The 22067-nt window shown below is 42.5% G+C and overlaps 1 protein-coding gene across 1 annotated transcript in view; it reads right to left on the bottom strand.

The window, feature by feature from the left end:
* The window catches only part of LOC148508605 (uncharacterized), a 653608-nt gene that overhangs the window by 605571 nt on the left and 25970 nt on the right, over positions 1-22067 (bottom strand). Inside the window, exon 2 of the mRNA XM_088444305.1 lies at positions 3202-3675. Within this exon, the coding sequence (XP_088300431.1) occupies positions 3202-3675 (474 nt within the window). The remainder of the gene's footprint in view (positions 1-3201; positions 3676-22067) is intronic.

The raw sequence follows: 22067 nt of genomic DNA, 5'->3' as shown, positions 1-22067 counted from the left end.
ACTTGGGGGCATACAGTGGAGTCCAACAGCATTTAGCATTAGGGCAGCAAATGAATAACACTTGGGGGGCATACAGTGGAGTTCAACAGCATTTAGCATAAGGGCAGCAAATGAATAACACTTGGGGGGCATACAGTGGAGTTCAACAGCATTTAGCATAAGGGCAGCAAATGAATAACACTAGGGGGGCATACAGTGGAGTTCAACAGCATTTAGCATAAGGGCAGCAAATGAATAACACTTGGGGGCATACAGTGGAGTCCAACAGCATTTAGCATTAGGGCAGCAAATGAATAACACTTGGGGGCATACAGTGGAGTCCAACAGCATTTAGCATTAGGGCAGCAAACTAATAACACTTGGGGGGCATATAGTGGAGCCCAGCAGCATATAGCATAAGGACAGCAAAAGAAGAATAGTTCAGGGGTATACAGTTGAGTCCAGAAGCATTTAGTAGAAGGGCTATAAGAGAATAATACTTGGGGGTCAAACAGTGAGACCAGAAGCATTTAGCTGTAGGGCAGCAAACTAATAACTCTTGGGGGGCATTCAGCAGAGTCCAGCAACATTTAGCATAAGGGCAGCAAACGAATAACACTTGGGGGCATATAGTAGAGTCCAGGAGCATTTAGCATAAGGGCAGCAAACGAATAACATTTGGGGGCATATAGTAGAGTACAGCAGCATTTAGCATAAGGGCAGCAAATGAAAAACCCTTGAGGGGCATACAGTGTAATCAGCAGCATTTAGTATAATGGCAGCAAATGAATAACACTTGGGGGCATAAAGTGGAGTCCAGCAGCATAGCATAAGGGCAGCAAAAGAATAACACTTCGGGGCATACAATGGAGTTTTTAAGCATTTAGCATAGGGGCAGCAAATGAATTACACTTGGGAGCATACAGTGGAGTCCCGCAGCATGTAACACTGAGAGATATTAAAAAATGTTCTATGTTCTTACCTTGAATTGCTGCACCTTGTGGATGGTGAATATCTATTTGCAGGTCTCTGGTACATTGAGACCCAAACCTTGTGATGAGTAGTGATCAGCCTCTCCTCGGCATGTATGGCCCTCTGCAGCTTCATATCCTGTGACTGAATGTAAGGCATCACCAGGACAAGAAATTCCTGGAACCTGGCATCATCCATCCACAGGAAGCTCTGGTAGTCTTCTGGATTATTCTCACAAATTTCCATTAGCAGTGGCATGTGTGAGAGAGAATCCCTTTGCAGCAGCCACTGCTTTGTCCAGCATGAGCGAACCTTTCTCCGCTTCACAGACCTCTTACTGGGGGAGATGAACTAAACTTTGAAAAGTGGTAAACTGGAGAGTGATAAACCACCAGCCAATCAGCTCCCAACTGTCATTTTTCAAACACAGCCTGTAACATGACAGTTGGGAGCTGATTGGCTGGTCGTTTATCACTCTCCAGTTTATCACTTTTCAGAGCTTATTACATCTCCCCCTATATCTGTTAACAGCAAAACTCCAGCAAATGCTGCCAGCACATGATAGCGAAAGGGATCCATTATGAGAGAAAGTAGACACAGGGCCTGATTCAGCACGGATTGCATGGCTGCAATCACACATACCCAGCTGATGCGAAAATATGCTAATAACTGCAATCGCACAGCAACCGCAGCACTATACCTAGACGCCTACCACTTTATAAAGCCGCTCACTTCCCATGACATGCATCCACAAGTAATGAAAACATTGGTATATATCGAGTAACATCAGAACCATATGCACAATTGTGGTTGACCCGACTCTGTCACACAAGCTGCTAAACTTCCTGTTGCCATCTAGACCTCTGCCAGCATATACAATCACAGGGGCTTAATTATGCATGCCCCTATAATGGTATTCAAATGTAGAGGCATGCCTGCTTTCCAGCGACCACCCTCCCTCTCCCCCCCCCCCAACAGTCACCTCATATCAATCACCATTCGCTTGGACTGCGTGCTCACTGTGATCGCTTCCCGATGCATAGGCATGTGCATAATGCAAACATCGGCTGGCTGCGTGCAAACACAGCCATGCGATCCAACCTGAATATGGCCCACAGTTTGTTTAAAGGCAAGCCAAAAACAAACTAGAGCAAATTAGCAATGCAATAGGGTTCAGCAGGTATAAAGAACCAATGTTCTCTCAATTTAAATGAAATATAGTTTGAAGGGTAATAAGGTGAGTGCAGAATATGTATGATTTTTCTTTTTAAATGTTGTGGTCACATACATGAGGTAAATGCCGTGGATTAAAGCCTATTGTTTATATACAAATTATTATACTGCCAACAAGGGTCAGTCCAGTCACCCATCTTCTCCACTAAGTCACTCAATCTTTTGGCTAAAAACCACTGTTTGGATAGTTTATCTGCACGTCCATGCTATGCACACAAGGACATGTCTGGTGTCAGTTGGAAATACCTGCAATCTATTCATGTGTTGCCTTGCTCACAACACAACAAATGACGAGTCTACAAAACTAGTACACTAATATCAGGGGGAAACTTAACAAACCTATTACATATTACACTACATGAACCCAAGACTAAACATATTCACATAAAGGTGCTTTGTGAGGTGTTTTCAGTAACTTTTTGAAATGTACTGTGTCCCTATCTCACCCCTGGCTTTGCAAGTATAGTCACCATTCTACATTTCAGTATATAACAGAGGTGTAATTTCATTCCTGGAAGCATTAGTTTATTGCAATGTTTCATTATTTTTTTTATTTGCCTGTTAATGTATATTTGTGATATGGGGAAGAATTAATGTTGAAATTGAAGAGGACATATTAAAAAAAAAATATGATATCTGTTTCATTTTAACTTTGGGACTTCCATATTGTATATAATATTATAAGAACTAATCAGGAATTATTCCATACGGAAATCATAGTAAATTCCATCCCCTGGCCACATATTTGTATTTACATGGTTTGTTTAGGCATACAGTAGAACGCATGTTATAGCCTTAGAACTAAAGTCTGATGAATCATGAAAATAAAAATCACACATAAGTATACATATTCTAGCATATTTATGTAATAAGTGCTATCTTTGGATGCAGATCAGAAAGTTTGTCATCCTGTATGTATTTGTGCATTTGGGACTTACTGAACAGAGTTTGCTAAATATCTTAATTTTAATTTGTAGCTATAGCCTGTTATGTTATATTCCTGAATAAAGTACTCACCTGTGCAATAGCTTAAAGAACAACCTAGAGATCCATCCAGTTCATACACATAATATCCAGCAGGACAAGCTTTAATCTGGATAGTTGTTTCCCAGTTACAACAGTTATCACTCCAGTGGCCACAAGCAGTGCGACTTACTATACCATCGCTAACCATCGGATGGGAACCATTCAGCCACAGTGGGGCATCAGTACCACAACTGTGTTTTGGCACACAGAATTCTGGTATGTGATCACCTCCATTGCCAATAAAGCGATACCATCCAATCAAATCATTGTCACAATGAGGTTTAGGTACTTCAACAACATATATACTTCTCCAGACGTCATTGAGAACAGTGTTACTTGAGCATGGATCAGAACAGTGGAAGCCATCTCCTATGAACCCATCATTACAGACACATTCAGCGGAACCTGTAGAATCATCACAGTTAGAATTTGGGTCACATCCTGCAGTTTCACAGGGACTTGCAGCTAGGGAAGAAAAGTACAAAAAATAAAAGGAAAATATTATTCCAATCCAATCCACCTTTACATACTGTATAATGCATAACATGTAGTTTAACTGATTATTCCAACTTTACTATTTCTTAAAAAAATAAAAACAACAACAACAGTACAATGCATTACACTGAAGGTATTGCAGTATACTGTGTTAATGGAATTATCACCCATGATTGACATTTCAGTTACTAGAAAATAATAAAAAAGAAACTTTATGAATTCTTGACCTGCTAACATTTATCTCTCTCTTGCTTACAGTTATGTTTGTTCCATATTAGGAGTTGCCTTTCCAATTGATTGCTAATCTGATTCTAGATACCCGGGTTGTAATTGATAACAAGAGTTAGCTATAAGTGGCCGCAAGTGCTTTGGAGCTCATCCATAATCTTGTACAGTGGGCAAGTTGGAAAAATGCTCCTCTACCATTACATGCAAACTACATGAAATTTTCACACTCTGCACAAATTGTGTGACTTACCTTGCCATTCACTGCAGGTCAGGATTTCTGCCTGATCTTGTTCAGGAACCATGCAGTGACATCACCATCATGCACTATGTCAGCTGATAGCATTCTTCCAGTGAGAGTGCTCCTGCCTCAGCTGACCTCAGCAGCCTATCATGGACTTACAGCAGAGTCATATCCCCTGTGAGACCTCCCACTGGTGCCTGAGCAAAGTTTTGCTTCCTAGAGTTCAGTTCTAACCTGTGGCTCCTTTGTGCAGAAAACCACCACTACTATCAGGCTCATTTACTAGACTCCAGCGTTCCTGTGATATTCCGTTACCTGTTTCTGACCTTGGCTTCGTTTTGTGACCCTGATTTCGCCTGACCCCTGGTACTGCATCTGATATCTGGTTTTGACTTCGGCTATTCCCTGTGACCTGTTTACACCTGCTCCCTGGTACCGTCTAAGTCCATGTCGACTAAGCTATACATCTCCGCTTCATCCAGAGTTGACCAGCACCTGTGTAAGGGAACCTATCCTGAAGACCATGACCTGTGTGTCGAATTCATCCAAGCCCATACCTTCTTGCGAGGGTCCCTGGTGAATACTGCCTCCACATTAGACTCTGCGCCTCAGGCTTAGGTCTAGCCAACTCCCTAGTACAGGTTGCGTCCATTTGGCCTCCGAGAGTTGTGACAGAAATATTCCCAAAAATACTTAACAAATCATGCTCAGAGGTGCTCCCACCTATCGAGACCAACAGTGATACAATGTTATAACATAAATTAACACAAGTATGCAATATTGACCTCATTCCATGGTAGCCAATGATCACAACAGAGCACACTGTCTGATGAATAGTCTGTTATAAAGAGAAAAGCCCAAGCCTATTTTACAAAAGGCATTGGTGAAGGTTTTTGAGATGAATAGATCAGACCTCTTACAACCCAAAACTAATTGGAAAGAAAGACAATCTCAAGAGAGAGATCTGGCATTCATCTGCAATTATACCTCACACCATAAGGAGATAAGAGATATCATTAATAGAAACTATAAAATAGTAAGCCATAATAATATTCTAAGAGAGCTTTACAAATAAACCACTCATTATCTATAGAAAGAATAAATCCTTAAAGAATATACTTGCCTCAAGTAATTTAAAGACAACTAAGATCCCTACCATCAGTCCGATAAATCTCCAAGATAAACAATGGATACCATCTAGACCACCAGGCTTTTACAGATGTGGCAAGAATAGATGCACAATATGCACTCATATTCCTAGACAAACCAATACTATAGATTTGGGTTTTAGAAATTAACCATTTACTATCGGTAGTTTCATTGTGACTCCTTCTATGTCATCTATTTATTAACATGAGAGTGCAGTCTAAAATATGGAGGCTATACCACTAGAACAATTTAAAAGAGCTTCATGGAACATCGTCATAATATTGTTAACAGATTTCCTAACCACAGTGTTTCTAGGCACTTTACTGAATTTCACAAAGGTGACATCAGTAATCTATCTATCGTTGGTATAGAACAGATCCCGAACACTCCACGTGGAGGAGATAGATATAAAATCTTGTGCCACCAGGAAGTCTACTGGATGTTCAAATTAAATACTTTACACCCAGATGGCCTCAACGAATCTGTGGAACTTAACAGTATCATTTACTGCAATTTACTTTGGATGTCTTGGGTAGATAGGGTCCCTATCACCATAACAATACCCAGGGTATTAACATCAGGGTTATTATTTATGTTGGTAATTTGCACTTAATTAATCCATATTCTATATATTATTATTTAACAATTACATATAATAATCTTCTATTCTAACAATCTATGTATGCTTATGAGATCCCTGGGTGAAAATGTGGTTTTGCACTCTCTCTCCCCCTCTTTTTTAAAAAGATTCATCCAATGCTTAATAAACCTCTATGTGTTTTGATGCATTTTATCGGCTAATGTATATTTGATCTAACATTCATTGCTAACTAAACTGATCGTTATTAGTTCAACCCATATAAACCTCTCATTTCTACTCCTCAGATAAATTACCTATAATTTTTCAAGATAATGATTTTAATGATTTTAGTGTCTTTGAATATCGCAGAGTAACATGTTGTTTATTTACACCATGTAATTCCACAAATATAGTAACTATGGAACCTGTTCAACAACAGATCTGCATTCATTAGAGTCCACTGCCTATCTGTGGAACTGCATATGAGACAAGGACACATGACCGGGTCTAACCAATTGGCGGGTACCTACACATCGCGAGTCATGTAACCGGGTAGTGCTCATGTGATTGTGACTGGGGAATAATTAATACAGTTATTAACTTTACTTTAAGTATAACAATACTCATGTTTATTTTTAAATGTTATGTTGAATCAAGATATGATTGCCTTCTCTTACTGTAGGATTTATTTAATAACTTGCAACATGGCTTGGTTAATTATTTATAGACACCCAATAATGATTCACTCATTAGAGCAGTATAAATATCGGAGACCCCTATGAAGCTCCAAACATTTGCTCCTGATGAAATTGTGGGCCACTTCCACACAGAAACACGTTGAGCCCTACTGTATTGGATCCCTCACTCACTAAATATATATAAGAAGAGGACATCACTGACTTTTTCCCATACAGATCTGGACCAGCTAACTTAGTGGTAATACCACTGAACTGTTTCTATTGCTACAGGACACCTGCTGGATAATAAACCGAGACATAAACTTTTAATTGGCTTTTGGAACTAGTGACTCTCAATAGTGAAGCGCAGGTTATCCTATTAAGTAAATACAAATTATTTATGCAATTACTGCTCTTATATTTGCATACAAGTTTACCATCCTAATATATCTGTACGATTATTCTCCTCTTCAGGAGAAGACGAGATATTATTGTGTTTTAATAAATGTCCTTTTAATTAAGCCATGTGTACATATGCAACATATTCTGTTTCTTAAGATAATTATAATACTAAACTAAGTAAGTGATAATTTCCAACTAGCGCTGTTTTCTATTTTATACTGGGTTGTTCCTAAGCAAGGAGATTAACACTCTCCTTCTAATAGCTGCTAACTGACGAGTGCCACTCCTATTTTTTTCTTGAGAACAGCCCAAGGTAGCCTAAGGCAAAATATAGGACCCAGGGCCTGATTCAGCAAGTATCGCAGTTGCTAATATGCATGCAATCGGCTAATTGTTGCATTCTGCGCATGTGTATGCTAACCAGCCAATGTGATCGGGACTATGATCGCAGTGTCTTTGCAGACCCATTACAGAGTGATTGACAGGAAGTGCCATTTGTGGGTGGTGACAAGGGGTGGTTGGCAAAATGCAGTCATGCCAATTACTTATATCTCCATTATAACGCTGTTTTGTGAGCGTGCATAAATTATCCACTGTGATGCCGTACGCAGCTTGAGGACTCATAGCGATGAAGTTAGCAATTTTTGAGTAAGGTCAGGGTTTGTGCAAGTGTGCGTGAGGCTGCGATGGTACTCGATTGTACTGATGGTTTTGCAGTCTTGCTAAAAATTCCGTATTTTTGCTAAGTAAAGTAGGCATCCTTATGCAGTGCTACGACTCCATAGCGATTGCAATGGATTAGCATACTATCGCAGTTGAACCATACTTGCCAACTCTCTCTGATTTTCAAAGATAGTCTCTAAAATAATACCAATCTCCCTAACTCCTTGAAGAGTCTTGCAATCTCCAGATTTCACCTTACCCCCATTATGAAGCTGTTATATATATATATAAAATATAAATAAAAACCTTCAAATGGGATCAAAAGTATCATTTTCCTGCAGTAGATATAAGGCACAATGATTTCTATGGCTACATGCCTTTTCTAAAAAGTATGATTGTGTGTCATCAACAAATAGATCCTATTAACTGCTTTGGGGATCATTTGCACTTGGATGTAAGTCAGTTTTATGACACAGCTCTCAGATGTAGCAGTACTCATAGGTGCTGCTTGCACACTCTCCCTGAAATGCTTTTTATAAAGTTGGCAAGTATGATTTGAACTGCGTGAGTAATCGCAGCCGCAATCACAATTGCAATCCTTACTGAATCAGACCCCCAGTCACTGGTGGATTAAGTGCTATGTGGCTATGAATTTATGCCTATTTGTGTAGCAGCATAATATGGTAAATTGTATAGCACATGCGGGAAAGATCGCAGTGATGACCGGAAATGTGTCACTTAGGCCACGCCTAACGCGTTCATCATAAGACTTCATCAGAGAGCATCCCACAGTCCTGGTCTACAGTGATTCCAGCACACTGATCCTCCTCACAGTAGTCAGCAGCGTGGGCAGAGTGATCGAGTGGCCACTGGACGGTTGGTGTATTCCCTTGTGGATTACATTTATATCATGTGGTAATCAGTCCACAGCGGACTTTTTTATTGGTTTGAGTCCAATTGTTTTATGCCCAGGATATCTGGATTTTATGTAAAATAAATACTTTTATGCACTGTGGAGCGCCCCTCCTCTTCTTTTTGTTTTATATATATATATATATATATATATATATATGCTACTGTAATTTCCCAGTCCACCTCCTTCCCAAGCAAGGAATAGATTTAGAGAGCTGAGAAAGGTGAAGTGATTTACGCGGCTAACAGTTATAGACATATATGGGATGGCTCCCTGCTAAGGAGCATTAGTTCCATGTAATAGGAGCTAACAATGGTGAGTAAAGGACTGGCTCCCTGCAGACAGTTGCTTAGCACCTCAGTAACAGCTGTCTTTTGGCTGGCTTCCTGCAGATAGTTGCTTAGTACCTCAGTGAGAGCTATATATATGGCCTGGCTCCATGCAGACTTTACTTAATATCTCAGTAATAGCTGACTTATGGGCTGGCTCCCTGCAGACAGTTGCATAGTACTCCAGTGACAGCTGTATATATGGGCTAGCTCCCTGCTGACAGTTGCATAGTACTTCAGTGACAGCTGTATATATGGGCTTGCTCCTTGCTGACAGTTGCTATGTACTAAGCCTTGGAGAGAGATAAAGTGGATAGAGATAGAGTACCAACCAATCAGCTCCTAATTGCCATTTTTCAAACACAGCCTGTAAAGTGACAGTTATAAGCTGATTAGTTGATACTTTCTCTGTCCATTCTCTCTCTCTCCAAGGCTTATAACATAGACCTGTGAGTAACAGCTGTATGTAAGGGCTGGCTCCCTGCTGACAGTTGTTTAGAACCTCAGTAACAGCTGTATGCAAGAGCTGGCTCCCAGGAGTGCTGCAGGTCCTCTTACTGCCTTCTTCCAGCCTCTGCCAGCCTAGGGGACCTCCACTCTGCTCTAAGGTAATACACACTGGCTGGGTGTGCACCCCACTCTCTCTATGTCACCAACTGCCCTATGAGTCACAGCTGCAGCCTTTTTATACTATTGTGGCTAATGCTACTTGCCATCCCACTGAGGACATAAGGCTGGTATCAAGTCAGGAGCATGGATGAGGCAGTGGTGTAACTAGGGGGGGGGTCGAGCAGGGCATGTGCCCTGGGCACCATCAGACCAGAAGTGCATTGGGTGCTGCCGGTTGCGGTCCAGGACACCATGATCAGTGTAGTGCTGAACAGATGGAGTTCAGTCAGCACTACACAGTGATAAACACACAGCCACTGCTGGGGGCCTGCATAAGGGGGACCACTACTGGGGGCAATGTATATGGGGTACTACTAGGTGCCGGCATAAGGGGGACCACTACAGGGCTGCATTGTATAAGGGGCACTGCACAGGAGGAATCACTACTGGGGGCCTGCATAAGGAGGACCACTACTGGGGGCACTGTATAAGGGGGACCACTACTGGGGGCACTGTAGAAGGGGCACTACTGGGGGCCTGCATAAGGGGAACCACTACTGGGGGCACTGTATAAGGGGAACTAATGGGGGGCTGCATAATGGGGACCACTTCAGGGGGCACTGAATAAGGGGCACTAAATAGAGAGGGATCACTACTGGGGGCCTGCAATAAGGGAGACCACTACTGGGGCACTGTATAAGGGGAACTAATGGGTGGCTGCAAAAGGGGGACCGCTACTGGGGGTACTGTATAAGTAGCACACTTGGGGCCTGCATAAAGGGACCACTACTGGGGGCATTGCATACTGGGGGTACTGTATAAGGTACACTACTGGGGGCACTGCATAGTGGGACTGCATTAAGGTGCATATGGAATGGAAAGGTCTGTTCCCAGTCTGATGAGAAAAGGGTGTGTGTCATGTTGACATGCCCCATTTTTCAGTGACCATGCCCATTTTATGGCGCACACCTTTGTTGCATGCACATAGGGGTGGTGGAGGCTTCATTATTTCAATTTGCCCTGGGCTCCAAATACCCTAGTTACCACACTGGGAGGGGGACATATCTTTTAATAGGACCTGAGGGGAGCCAGCACATTACATCCTCTGCTTTTAGCTGACAGGAACACTGATCAGCTTTTGTAGGGGCTAATGAGCTGGTCACCACAATATAGAATAGCACAAGGCATACAGGACAAGCTTGCCTGAGAGTAAACAATACAAGACCTGGACAGTCAATGAAATAACAGCATGATATAATAACAGATGGGGCAATATAATAGTCACTTTGCATAACCTTACCCGCCACATGACAAATAACAGGGTATTTCATATATCTGTGTGCACCTGACTCTGTACATAAAGCATAACTTAGACTTAGATGCATTTTCGTAAAAAAATGATGCAAAAATAGAATGCTCAGGGCTAGCAGAGTCTTACGGGACCTGGCACGGCAAGGGCAGCTTTTTGCCATGACTGCAGCAAAAATGTGTAAGGACACATCTGTAGCTTCACCCACTCACTGCATTTGACATCAGATGGAGCCTTCAGTTCAGCAGTGGCAGTGATCAACAGCTGACATCTGAAAAGAACTGGGCACCACGGAAGTGCAGAGAAGATGACACCAGTATGGGCCAGTGGCAGAAAAAAGAGAGGAGGACCAGAGAGTACAACAGCTGGTGGGAAGCAAATATGAGGACCGGAAAGTGCTGCAGCTGATGGGAAACCAACGGTAATTTACCTCCATCCCTAGACCACCAGGTACAAGGCATTAGGACCATGGGTATAAAATAATAAATATTCCCGTGCTTGTTAAAATGCTGCTCTGTTTCATAAATTAGATAATAAACAATAATTGCAGAGTGCTACTTGAAAAAATAATAAAAATAGTGCAATAACATTTATTAGCCAAATTAAAGATTAGAGAGTGTTTTTGTGTTAATAGCTCGCTTATGAATAAGTTGCAGTTCCAGTATTCCCTGGGAGGGATTCCTACTTGAGCCAGGTAAGGAGGTGCATCCATGATATACTATTCTAACTGACCCTACTCTTCTACGTTTGGATGTCTTGCGGCTTCACCGTGAATCTTCCTCCAGGCTGGTTTCCACAATGCCGATAGCACTGCTTGTGATGTAAATAAATACTGTTTGTTTTTAAAATGAAAGGAAAAAATCCATATAAATCTTTAAAAGTGAGAAGAATAAATATATACTATAAAAAGGCTTTTATCTCTATATCTATATTTAGTCCATATGGCTTTAATGTTTTCATATAGTAAATCCATCTTGTGTCATTTTTTAGTAATTCTGTTATTATATTGCCTCCTCTCCAATCTATATTTACTTTTTTATCTTTTAGTGCAATAACTTTTTTACCATGCGATTGCTGCTTTTTTATGACAACTTTCGGAACAGAACTTCCGTTTTAATCAGCCAAATAATAAAGTTTTTTAAGTTTGAGTATAAATAAAGCGTCTTACAGGCAGAAACCATCCTTGACAAAGTGCGCATGCATGAAACACGTTGGAAGACGCAAGCCGGAACCGGAAGTGTGGGGAGCGCCGACATCACAAGCAGTGCTATTAGCGTTGTGGAAACCAGCCTGGAAGGATATTGATGGTGACGCCAAAAGACATCCAAAGGTAGGAGAGTAGGGTCAGTTAGACTAGTATATCGTGGAAGCACCTCCTTAACTGGCTCAACTAGGAATCCTTCCCAGAGAATACCGAAGCCACAACTTATTCATAAGAGAGCTATAAGCACAAAACAATCTCTAATCTTTGTTTTGGCTAATAAATGTTAAAGCACTATTTTTCTTATTTTTTTCACATAGTGCTCTGCAATTATTGTTTATTAGGACCATGGGTGCAATGAGGTCACAGGCCAGTGGGGCATGTTAGATGGGTAGAGGGCCCATGCCAAAAGTAAAGTATATGTGACTCAGGGAATTAGGTCAGGTCACTTTATGTGCCCTAAGGTACTGTAGGTAGGCAATAGTCTGAACCCCTGTGGCTGGGCAGTTGACCCTGGCTACTCTTCACTAATGGATAGGTAAGTGGGGGACCCTACTGTGTGGCATAATGTGTATAAGGGGCTGTACTCCAAATTGCTATCTAAATTGATACATTTCATACATGGAGCATCATCATATGGGAACAAGTGTATAATACCACAATAAATGAAATATAATGTGCGAGCAGAAAAATAAAAAAATTGACCACATGAATTGTAGTTATTCTCCTGGGCACAGTGTATGCATATACATATAAAAAAAACTACACACACATATATACACATTTGTATATATATAGTACTTTCTGATATATAATATCCGTGATCTTAGGACAATTTCATTCCAAGTGTGATAGAAAGCAGGATAGTTTAAAGGAGGAAAGGCTCTCCATTATTGTATGGGAAAAATGGCTGCTGCAGAGTGTCTTGCATAGGCAAAAAACACTGTGTGAGCGGATTCCACCCTATACATGGGTATAGAAATAATAGGACACAGGCATCTGCTGTTGTACAGGGCGTTTAGAGGGCGAATCTGATGACAATGCAGTGCAGACTCGCTCTCCCGCGCCCCGCACAATGAGAGTACCTATAGCAGATAACAGTGTGAGGAATAGGAATAGGTCGGCAGACTACCACGAGCAGCAACCAAAACAGGTATCTCCTTCTGGGAACAGAGGGCCTGATTCAGACCCGCTCGCGAGCGCTGAGTGCTCTCAAGTGGGTCGATGTTGCCCTAGTGCGCTTGCGCACGAGGGAGCTGGCTCCATCGTGCACATGTACGAGACCCGAATAATGATGGCCAAGCCATCATTATGGGTCTCGCACCAAAGGGGGCATGCTGTCGATGGTGATTGACAGCATGCCCCCTTTGGTGGGCGTGCCAGGGGCATGGCTGCCCAGATGGAGGCGTTCCCATGGGAATGCCCACCATCTGGGGCCGGCCCCACTGACATCACTAGTGATGTCAGTGGGAGTGCTTTTGGCTCTGATAGAGCCAAAAGCACTCCAGGGCTTACGGCACTATCAGACCATGCTGTAGGGTCTCGCTGCAGCAAGCCCAGGAGTGCTTTTGGCTCTATCAGAGCCAAAAGCACTCCCACTGACATCAGTGGGGCCGGCCCCAGATGGTAGGCGTTCCCATGGGAATGCCTCCGTCTGGGCAGCCACGCCCCCGGCACGCCCACCAAAGGGGGCGTGCTGTCAATCACCGTTGACAGCACGCCCTCTTTTGTGCGCGACCCATAGCGATGGCTTGCCCATCGCTATGCGGGTCTCGCGCATGCGCACAATGGAGCTTCCTCCATCATGCGTATGCAAACTAGGGCACCATCGACCCACTTGCAAGCGCTCAGCGCTCGCGAGCGGGTCTGAATTAGGCCCTTAGTGCTCCTTATCCACATTACACATAAAGTAGTGTCCCTTATATATGTTTTGACACAAAGTAGTGCCCATTTTACACAATGACCACATTATTGACCCTTATAGACAATGCCAACAGTAGTAGTGCCCCATATACAATGCCCACAGTAGAAGTGCCCCTTATTCAATGCCACCTGTAGCTGTGCCCATTATGCAGTTCCCCCTTTACTAGTGCCACTTATACAATACCCCCAGGTGTTTCTCTTATGCATTGCCCCTTATACAATACCCCCAATAGTGCCCCTTATGCAGTGCCCTTATACAGTACCCCCAGTAGTGCTCTTATGCAATACCCCCAGTAGTGCCTCCAGACAGTAGTGCCCCCTTATACAGTACCCCCAGTAGTGCTCTTATGCAGTGCCCCTTATACAATCCCCAAGGAGCTCTCTTTATGCAGTGGCCCTTATACAATACCCCCAGTAGTGCCAATTATACAGTAATCCCAGTAGTGCCCCTTATACAGTACCCTCAGTAGTGCTCTTATGCAGTAACCCCAGTAGTGCCCCTTATAAACTACCCCAGGAGCTCCCCTTATGCAGTGCCCCCAGTAGTGTCCATATATGCTGTGCCCCCAGTAGTGCCCTTTTACTGTGCCTCTATACATTAACACCCAGAAGTGCCCCATATACTGTGCCCCCAATAGTGACCTTATACTGTGCCCCCAGTTGTGCCCCTATGCAGTGGCCCCAGAACATCCCCAGTAATGCCCCTTATGCTGTGTGGCTGTGTCCCCTCCCCTGTGCATTACTACTTACCTTTCTTGAAGATGTCCAGGCTGGCTTGCACTTGGGGTGTCCGGGTGCGCTACTTGATTTTCTCCCTCCGGCGTGCCACATGCGTGATGACATCACAGAGGCCGGTATCCAAAGCCACACACAGGCACAGAGAGATGATCTGTGCTTTGAGCCTGTGTGTGGCTCTGGATGCTGGCTGCAGTGAGGGAATGAAGTGACCCCCAGTGGCAGCATGCAGGGCCAGGAATTTGGGATCGGTGGTGGTGCCGGGGAAGGGGGCAGCAGACATTTCTGTGGATGGGGTAGGCCCACGGTTGTGTGAGCTGCTCTTTTCAGTGTCACCCCCTTGAATGGTGACACCCGGTGTGGGCCGCACCCCCTGCAACCCCCTTGTGATGCCACTGCTTTAGATAAACCAAAAATTGGCAATATGCCATTCACTACACGAAGTGGCAAGGAAAGGATAAGGTGCTGGCCTTTATTTATGACTGATGGTTCTAGTGAAGATAGTCCTCCTACTTGTTGTAGTAGTGGTGGTACTATAAAAAAAAATTAAAGTTGTTAAGAAGAAGACTAGTAAGACAGCTCCGGAAGAGCCAACTGTGTGCTCTGAGAAATCAAAATCTCAAATCCCCGTAGGAGAGTGCAAGTGTGTCCATGGTTGCCATGTGTGAGCCAGACCTTTCAAATAGTGTACTTGAGGTTCCTCCTTCCAACATTTGTGTGCCCTCTGTAAATGTGGGCAAGGGCAGTCAACATATTGTTGATGTAGTCATCGAGGATGCTTCTGTGGAATTGCACATGCAGGATGATGTGGATATTTCGGTAGTTGCCACTAAGGATGATGAGGATGTTGATGATGAGGATATTGATGCCAAGGAAGTTATTTGTGTAAGTCAGGCAACAGTTGTTGCCCATGGCATGAAAAAGCCCATTGTTGTCATGCCGGGGCAAAAGACAAAAAAATCCACTTCTCAGGTTTGGAATTATTTCCACCTTACTCCAGACAACAGTTGTCAAACCATCTGTAACCAATGCCAAGCAAGAGTGAGTAGAAGTAAGGACCTTAACAATCTACTGTAGGAACCTCCTCATTGTTATGTTACTTGGAGCGCATTCATCAAATTCTAAAGTGTATGCCGTCAAGTTCCAAAACTAAAAATGTAACAATCAGTCCAGTGTCACCTATCTGCTCCCTCTCTATGGGATCAATCTCCACCACCAACACCTGCATATCAACATCCTCATTCGTCATCGGAAGTAGTCCTGCTGCATCCAATGTTATAAGCATGATTGACTCCTCTCCTATCCATGATTCCTCAGAAGGATCTTTAATGACTACGCCTGTTGCTGCTGCTGCTGTGAGTTGATCTTAATCCCAGAAGGGGACCAGGAGGAAGACTACTTGTAGTACTGTAACCAAACGATTAACTGTCAAACAATCCTTTGCAAGGGCAAACAAGTATGACAGCAGTCAAGCAGTTGCACAGTGGATTACTGATGCCATAACAGATATGCTGGTATTAGATGTACGTACAGTATCCGCCATTAATGCAGTGGGATTTAGAGAGTTAATTGAGGTCCTGTGTCACTGCTACCAGATCCCTTCTAGATTCCACTTTGCTAGAACAGCAATTCCCAGTCTATACAAGGACATAAAAAAACCCTTATTAATAGCCTCCGAAATGCTGTTGTACCCACTGTCCACTTTACCACTGATATGTGGACAAGTGGGACAGGGAAAACTAAAGATTACATGACTGTGACAGCCCACTGGGTAGGTGTATTGCCTCCAACAGCAACAGCAGCATCTACCATATGCCAGCTGATTCAGAGGCAGGCTACTCTTTGTCTAACAGGTTTCATTAAGAGGCATAATGCTGAGAACCTCTTAGAAAAATTCAGGGAAATAATTGCAAAATGGCTTACCCCACTTGGACTCTCCTCGGGATTTGGGATTTCTGACAATGCCAGCAACATTGTGAGAGCAATACATCTGGGCAAATTCTAACACATCCCATGTTTTGCTCACACAATTTGGTGGTGCAACATTTTTTTAAAAATGACAGGGGCATTCAGGAGATGCTTTCAGTGGCGCTTTAAATTTCGGGACATTTTAGACATTCGGCAACTGCTTGGCAAAGATTGCAGGACCAGCAGATACTGTTGAATTTGCCCTGCCATCAGCTGAAGCAAGAGGTAGTAACTAGGTGGAATTCTACCCTCTATATGCTTCAGCGGATGGAGGAGCAGCAAAAGGCCATTCAGGGATACACAACAGCCTATGGCATAGGCCATGGAGTGGGAATGCACTTTACTCAAGTGCAGTGGAGAATAATTTATTTGTTGTGCAGGGTTCTCAAACCCTTTGAACTTGCCACACGTAAAGATAGTTCATACACTGCCAGCTTGAGTCAGGTCATTCCCTCATCAGACATTTGCAAAAACAGATGGAGAAACTGAAGGAGGAGCTGAAACAAAATGATTCCACTAAGTATGTCGGACTGGTGGATCAAGCCCTTGATTCGCTTTGCGAGGATCCAAGTGTCGTCAATCTCTTGAAATCAGATCAATATATTTTAGCAACCATACTTGATCCTAGGTTTAAGTCATACCTTTTTTCTTTTTTTCCAATGGACATAAATCTGAAAAGATGCAAAGAGCTGTTGGTAAAAAAATCGTCAGCTGAAGTGGCACGTTACACGTCATCATCTCCCAAGGACTATTCCTTCTTGCACCTCTTTTCTCTGCATTATGTGCTGGTTGGGGCATTGCTGCCTGACATTTTGAATTTGATTGTTTATGAATGTCCAGAAATTGTAATGGCCATACTCAGCATCTCCTGTTTGCCCCTTTAATTTTTTAAAAAAGGCCACATGTTAGTGCCGCCCACTGTTGTCACTAAGGTTAGTCAGCCAGCTAGCTGGATGCAACATTTTGGCCCTAGGCCTAACCTAGATGAAACAAATCAATATTGTGAGCTGTGAGGTGGTCAAAATTGACTGCTAATGACTCGGAATAAATGCTATTAAGGTTAATAATAGGAACAAAACCAGGCCCAAATCATGTGGTTTTACCTGTTGTTATAATTATTTTTAAAAGATCCAGATCCAAAACTAAAACCAAAACAGGCAAGGGTGATTTTGCAAAACCAGATCCAGATCCAAAACACGAAGGAGATAAAGATCCAAAACCGAAAACAAAAACAAAACACTGGGGTCGGCACACATTCCTAATATATACAGACACATACACTCATATACAGATACCAAATATATATGTACATTGCTACATATATGTGTACATACACTTATATCCATTGGTACACATATTTAGGTACAATTACACATCTGCATAGAAGTACATACCACAGTCACAGTGTCACAATGCAAACAGACAGCCTAGCAGCTGGCTCCATAAGTCTTCTGAGGGTTCACAGCCAGGAAAAAATTTGTAAACAGGAATACCTACCATAACATGAGAAAGAAATTAGATCTCTTGATCTCTGAGGTGGGAGATAATGGGGATATCTCCCGGGTGAAGGTTCAAATGAAGGAGTTTCAATATAACCAAATGGCACCCTTGGTTCTGGAAAGGGATTATGGAACATACCACTTACCATATCCTTACCAGAGCTGTAGGAGGTCAGTTGATGCCAAACAGATCAGCGGACTGATGGATGAATGGGGTGTTCTTCATATTGATAGGAAGGGCATTCTGAAAGTAATTGTGTCCTATTATTCTGATTTTTTGTCTGAGCATTCACTTGTCAGGGAAAGGATGGAGGAATTTTGGATGGGGACACCAGGTCTGAATTCACAGGCTGCCTCTCTTGACTCTTTGGGGAGTAATATAATGGCGGAGGAAGTTAGAAAAGTGATAGAGTTAGGATAGAGATAGGAATTTAGAAAAGTTATAAAAATCTCTAGGACTGGCCACCAATTGCAATACACACTGCTTGGAAACACAGCGCTTATATGTACATGAACAAAAAACGCACTGGGGGACAGCATGCAGACATAGGGCCGGATTCAGCAAGGAATGCAAATGAGAGAACGCACGCACTTGGCCGATGTTTTCGCCATGCGCATTCGTATGCATTGCACGTGTGTGAACTAGGCAGTGCAATCGGGTTAGAGTACGCAGACTACCCGCAGTGTGTATGCAGACCCTTCTGACTTTGATTGACAGAAAGTGCCATTTGTGGGTGGTGACGGGGGGTGGTCAGGTGAAACACATGCATGCCTGTGCATTGGGACGCTGTTATAGGGGCATGCATAATTAAGGCAGTGCAGCCAAAATCTAGCGGCAGGTCAGGCCAACCACTATTGTGCATATGGGTCCAGTGGTTCTCGATGTTATCGATGTTTATTCTATCTTGGGTACTGATCAGGCTGTGTGTAAAGGGAGATGGGCGGCTTAATGTGGGGCTGGGCAACTGCATCTTGTGCTGCAGTCTCTGTGCATATGCAATGATTAGAATATTCTCACAGTGGCCAGGTGCATGCATCTTCTAGTGTGCATTCCTCACTGAATCAGGCCCATAGAGCAAGCAATAGAGGAAATTATTTTTTTTCAACTTTTTTTAGTTCGCAGCTCAGCTGACTACGTGCGTGCAGTCACAGCACTTATATGTACGTGAACAAAAATGCACTGGGGGAAAATGCTCAGATGTAGTACAAGCAATATAATTTTTTTTTTTTTAAATTCTCAGCTCTAATGACACTGCGTGCAGTCACAGCGCTTATATGTACTGTACTTGAACAAAAATGCACTGGGGACAGCGCACAGATATACAGTAGTACAAACAATAGAAATAAATATTTTTCAACTGTTTTAAATTTGCAGCTCAGCTGACACTGCGTGCAGTCACAGTGCTTATATGTACGTGAACAAAAATGCACTGGGGACATCGCACAGACGTAGTACAAACAACAATAGAAGAAAATATATTTTTTTAGACTTGCAGCTCAGGTTACACTACATGGAGAGACACAGCACTTTTATATATAGGTGAACAAATGAACTGGAGGACAGCAAACACAGGTTGTAGAAACCCCAAAAAAATACTTATTAATTTACTTCTTCCACATTTGACAAATGTGGAGTCACACTGCTTATATCACAGTGGGGTATGGCCTGCATAGTCACAGTGCAGCACCAATGATTGATAGTTAAACTAGTAATAATACTATAATAATTCCTATATTAAAAAACTTGCAAACAATGATTTGCTATCTGCCTGTACTGTAAATCTAGCTAAGCCAATACTAACAGTGTTTAGCACTAAGGGGCCTAGAGTGCACACAGCACAGAAGAAGCCACTGGAGCTGGAGAGGATGGACACAGTAGACACTGGACAAAGGGAGTGTGTGGACACAGCAGAAGCTACTAGAGATAGGGACTAGAGTGGACACAGCACAGCAGCAGCCACTGAAGGTGGAGAGGATAGACACAGCACAGTAGACATGTTAGCATAGACTGGAGACTGGAGACTGCATGTGTATCACTATATTCCAATGAGCACTCAAGGCTGTGAATTAGCAGCTCCACCACTTTGTGAGTGACATAAAGCTCACTCTGTGAGAGCATTGCAGCTGAAATTAACCACAGGGTGTGATGGTATACCATATCTGTATTGCGCAAGTTACACGTCCATTAAGGCAGGTCCCTAACATACTAGAGTTCAAATCCAGAGCAGGGACACCCCAAAACTAGCACAGCAAAGCAACCCCAAGGCACCACTATAATAAGAAAAGTGAAGTATAAAGGAAATAGTTAAGAGCAGCCGCAGCTGCATATAAAGAATAAAAATAAAAAAGTGAAATACATATATAAAAAGACAGTGAAGCATTAAAATGTGTTGAAAGAAAAATGTGTTATAATGCGGTGCCTTGAAGCAGATCAACCAAAGCAATCCAGGGAGACCCACGCTCCAAAAATGAACCAATGCTGCACTACACAGTCAAAATATTTGCAGGACTTACCTATATTGTGCCTCTGACTGGTGTGCGTATTACAATGCCAGACTCCATGCTCTAAACCAATGTAGTACAAATTGCGTATAATACCACACTAGCAAACAATCATATTATGTCAATAGCTCCTATCTTATACATGCGACATTTGACTCAGTGAAAAAGTTAATATTTAATATTATTCTTATGTGTCTAGGATTACTGACAATAATTATTATATATAGTTCGGTCACTGAGGTGCTACCATACACTTCAAAACATACTTAGAGCACAATAATAGAAATAAAAAGGTGTAGTGTTTTGTTCAGGTGCATCTATGTAGATTCCGCATGGAGCAAGTTTTATATATGGTTAAAATATGAAATCTTTATTAGGATTTCTTTAAAATAATTCTGGAAATTTACTGATAGGTGAAATATTTAAAAATAATGTATAGATAGATGTGTATAAAGGAAAAATAGAAAAATGTGTTTAAAACTGTTAATTATCCCCACTGGCTAAATATATGTATATATTCTGGGGCTGGGTTCAAAGTATCCCTTTTAATCTCTTTGTAGTTATCACAAAAGGGGTCTAAAAGCCCGTGTTCATTATCTCCTGTCAGTAATTATTTTAATCTGTGAAGTATTAACAACTACTAGGATATTATGTTGTTGTATAACTGTGTTACCATGTAGCAAATCACCAGCCACAGTTGGAATATTGATATATCAATGATACCTTGTATCTTTCTGTTTGCTAACCATTCACTGATTCCTTCTAAGTATGATAGGCTGAGTGTCTGTGTATTCCCCACTCCTGGACTGGAAATATATCTTATAATGTATATACTGTGGAGAAGTGTGGAATGGCTTCTATGTATGTCCTAGGTTCCTGTCATATGTGTTCTGAAAACCCCAGGAGAAGTCTGTTTGGGAAAAATAGACTAGAAATGTCGGCTTTAGAGAAAAAAATGGTTTGGGTCCTGGGGGTGTGGATGTGAGGAGAGGGAGGGCTCCATCCACAGGCCACTCCAGGTTTTGGGCCTTTCAGCCTGGTATCAGGCTCATTAGGGCTTGCAGCTTGAAATGGCTAATATAAGCTGGGTTTGTTTGTGGCTGAGTGTCTCACACCAGGGAGATCAGGCAGACTAGCCTGTTCAGAGACACTAGGTTACTTTCCTTGTAAGTACTGTGCACATGTTTTGTTGATGGTGAGGGCAATAGGCCCTACCATTATTATAGAGAGGGAATCTGCTGTGTAGCTAGTGCCCAGCTGAGCTAGGACACAGGCTCATTAGGGCTTGCAGCTGGAAATTGCTAATATAAGCTGGGTTTATTTGTGGCTGAATGTCTCACACCAGGGAGAGCAGGCCGACTAGCCTGTTCAGAGACACTTGGTTCCTTTACTTGTAAGTACTGTGCACATATTTTGTTGATGGTAAGGGCAAGA

The sequence above is a fragment of the Taudactylus pleione genome, unplaced genomic scaffold, assembly GCF_031769625.1.
Source record: "Taudactylus pleione unplaced genomic scaffold, aTauple2 ptg000353l, whole genome shotgun sequence".
Taxonomy (NCBI): domain Eukaryota; kingdom Metazoa; phylum Chordata; class Amphibia; order Anura; family Myobatrachidae; genus Taudactylus; species Taudactylus pleione.
This window is presented reverse-complemented; position numbering and strand designations above follow the sequence as displayed.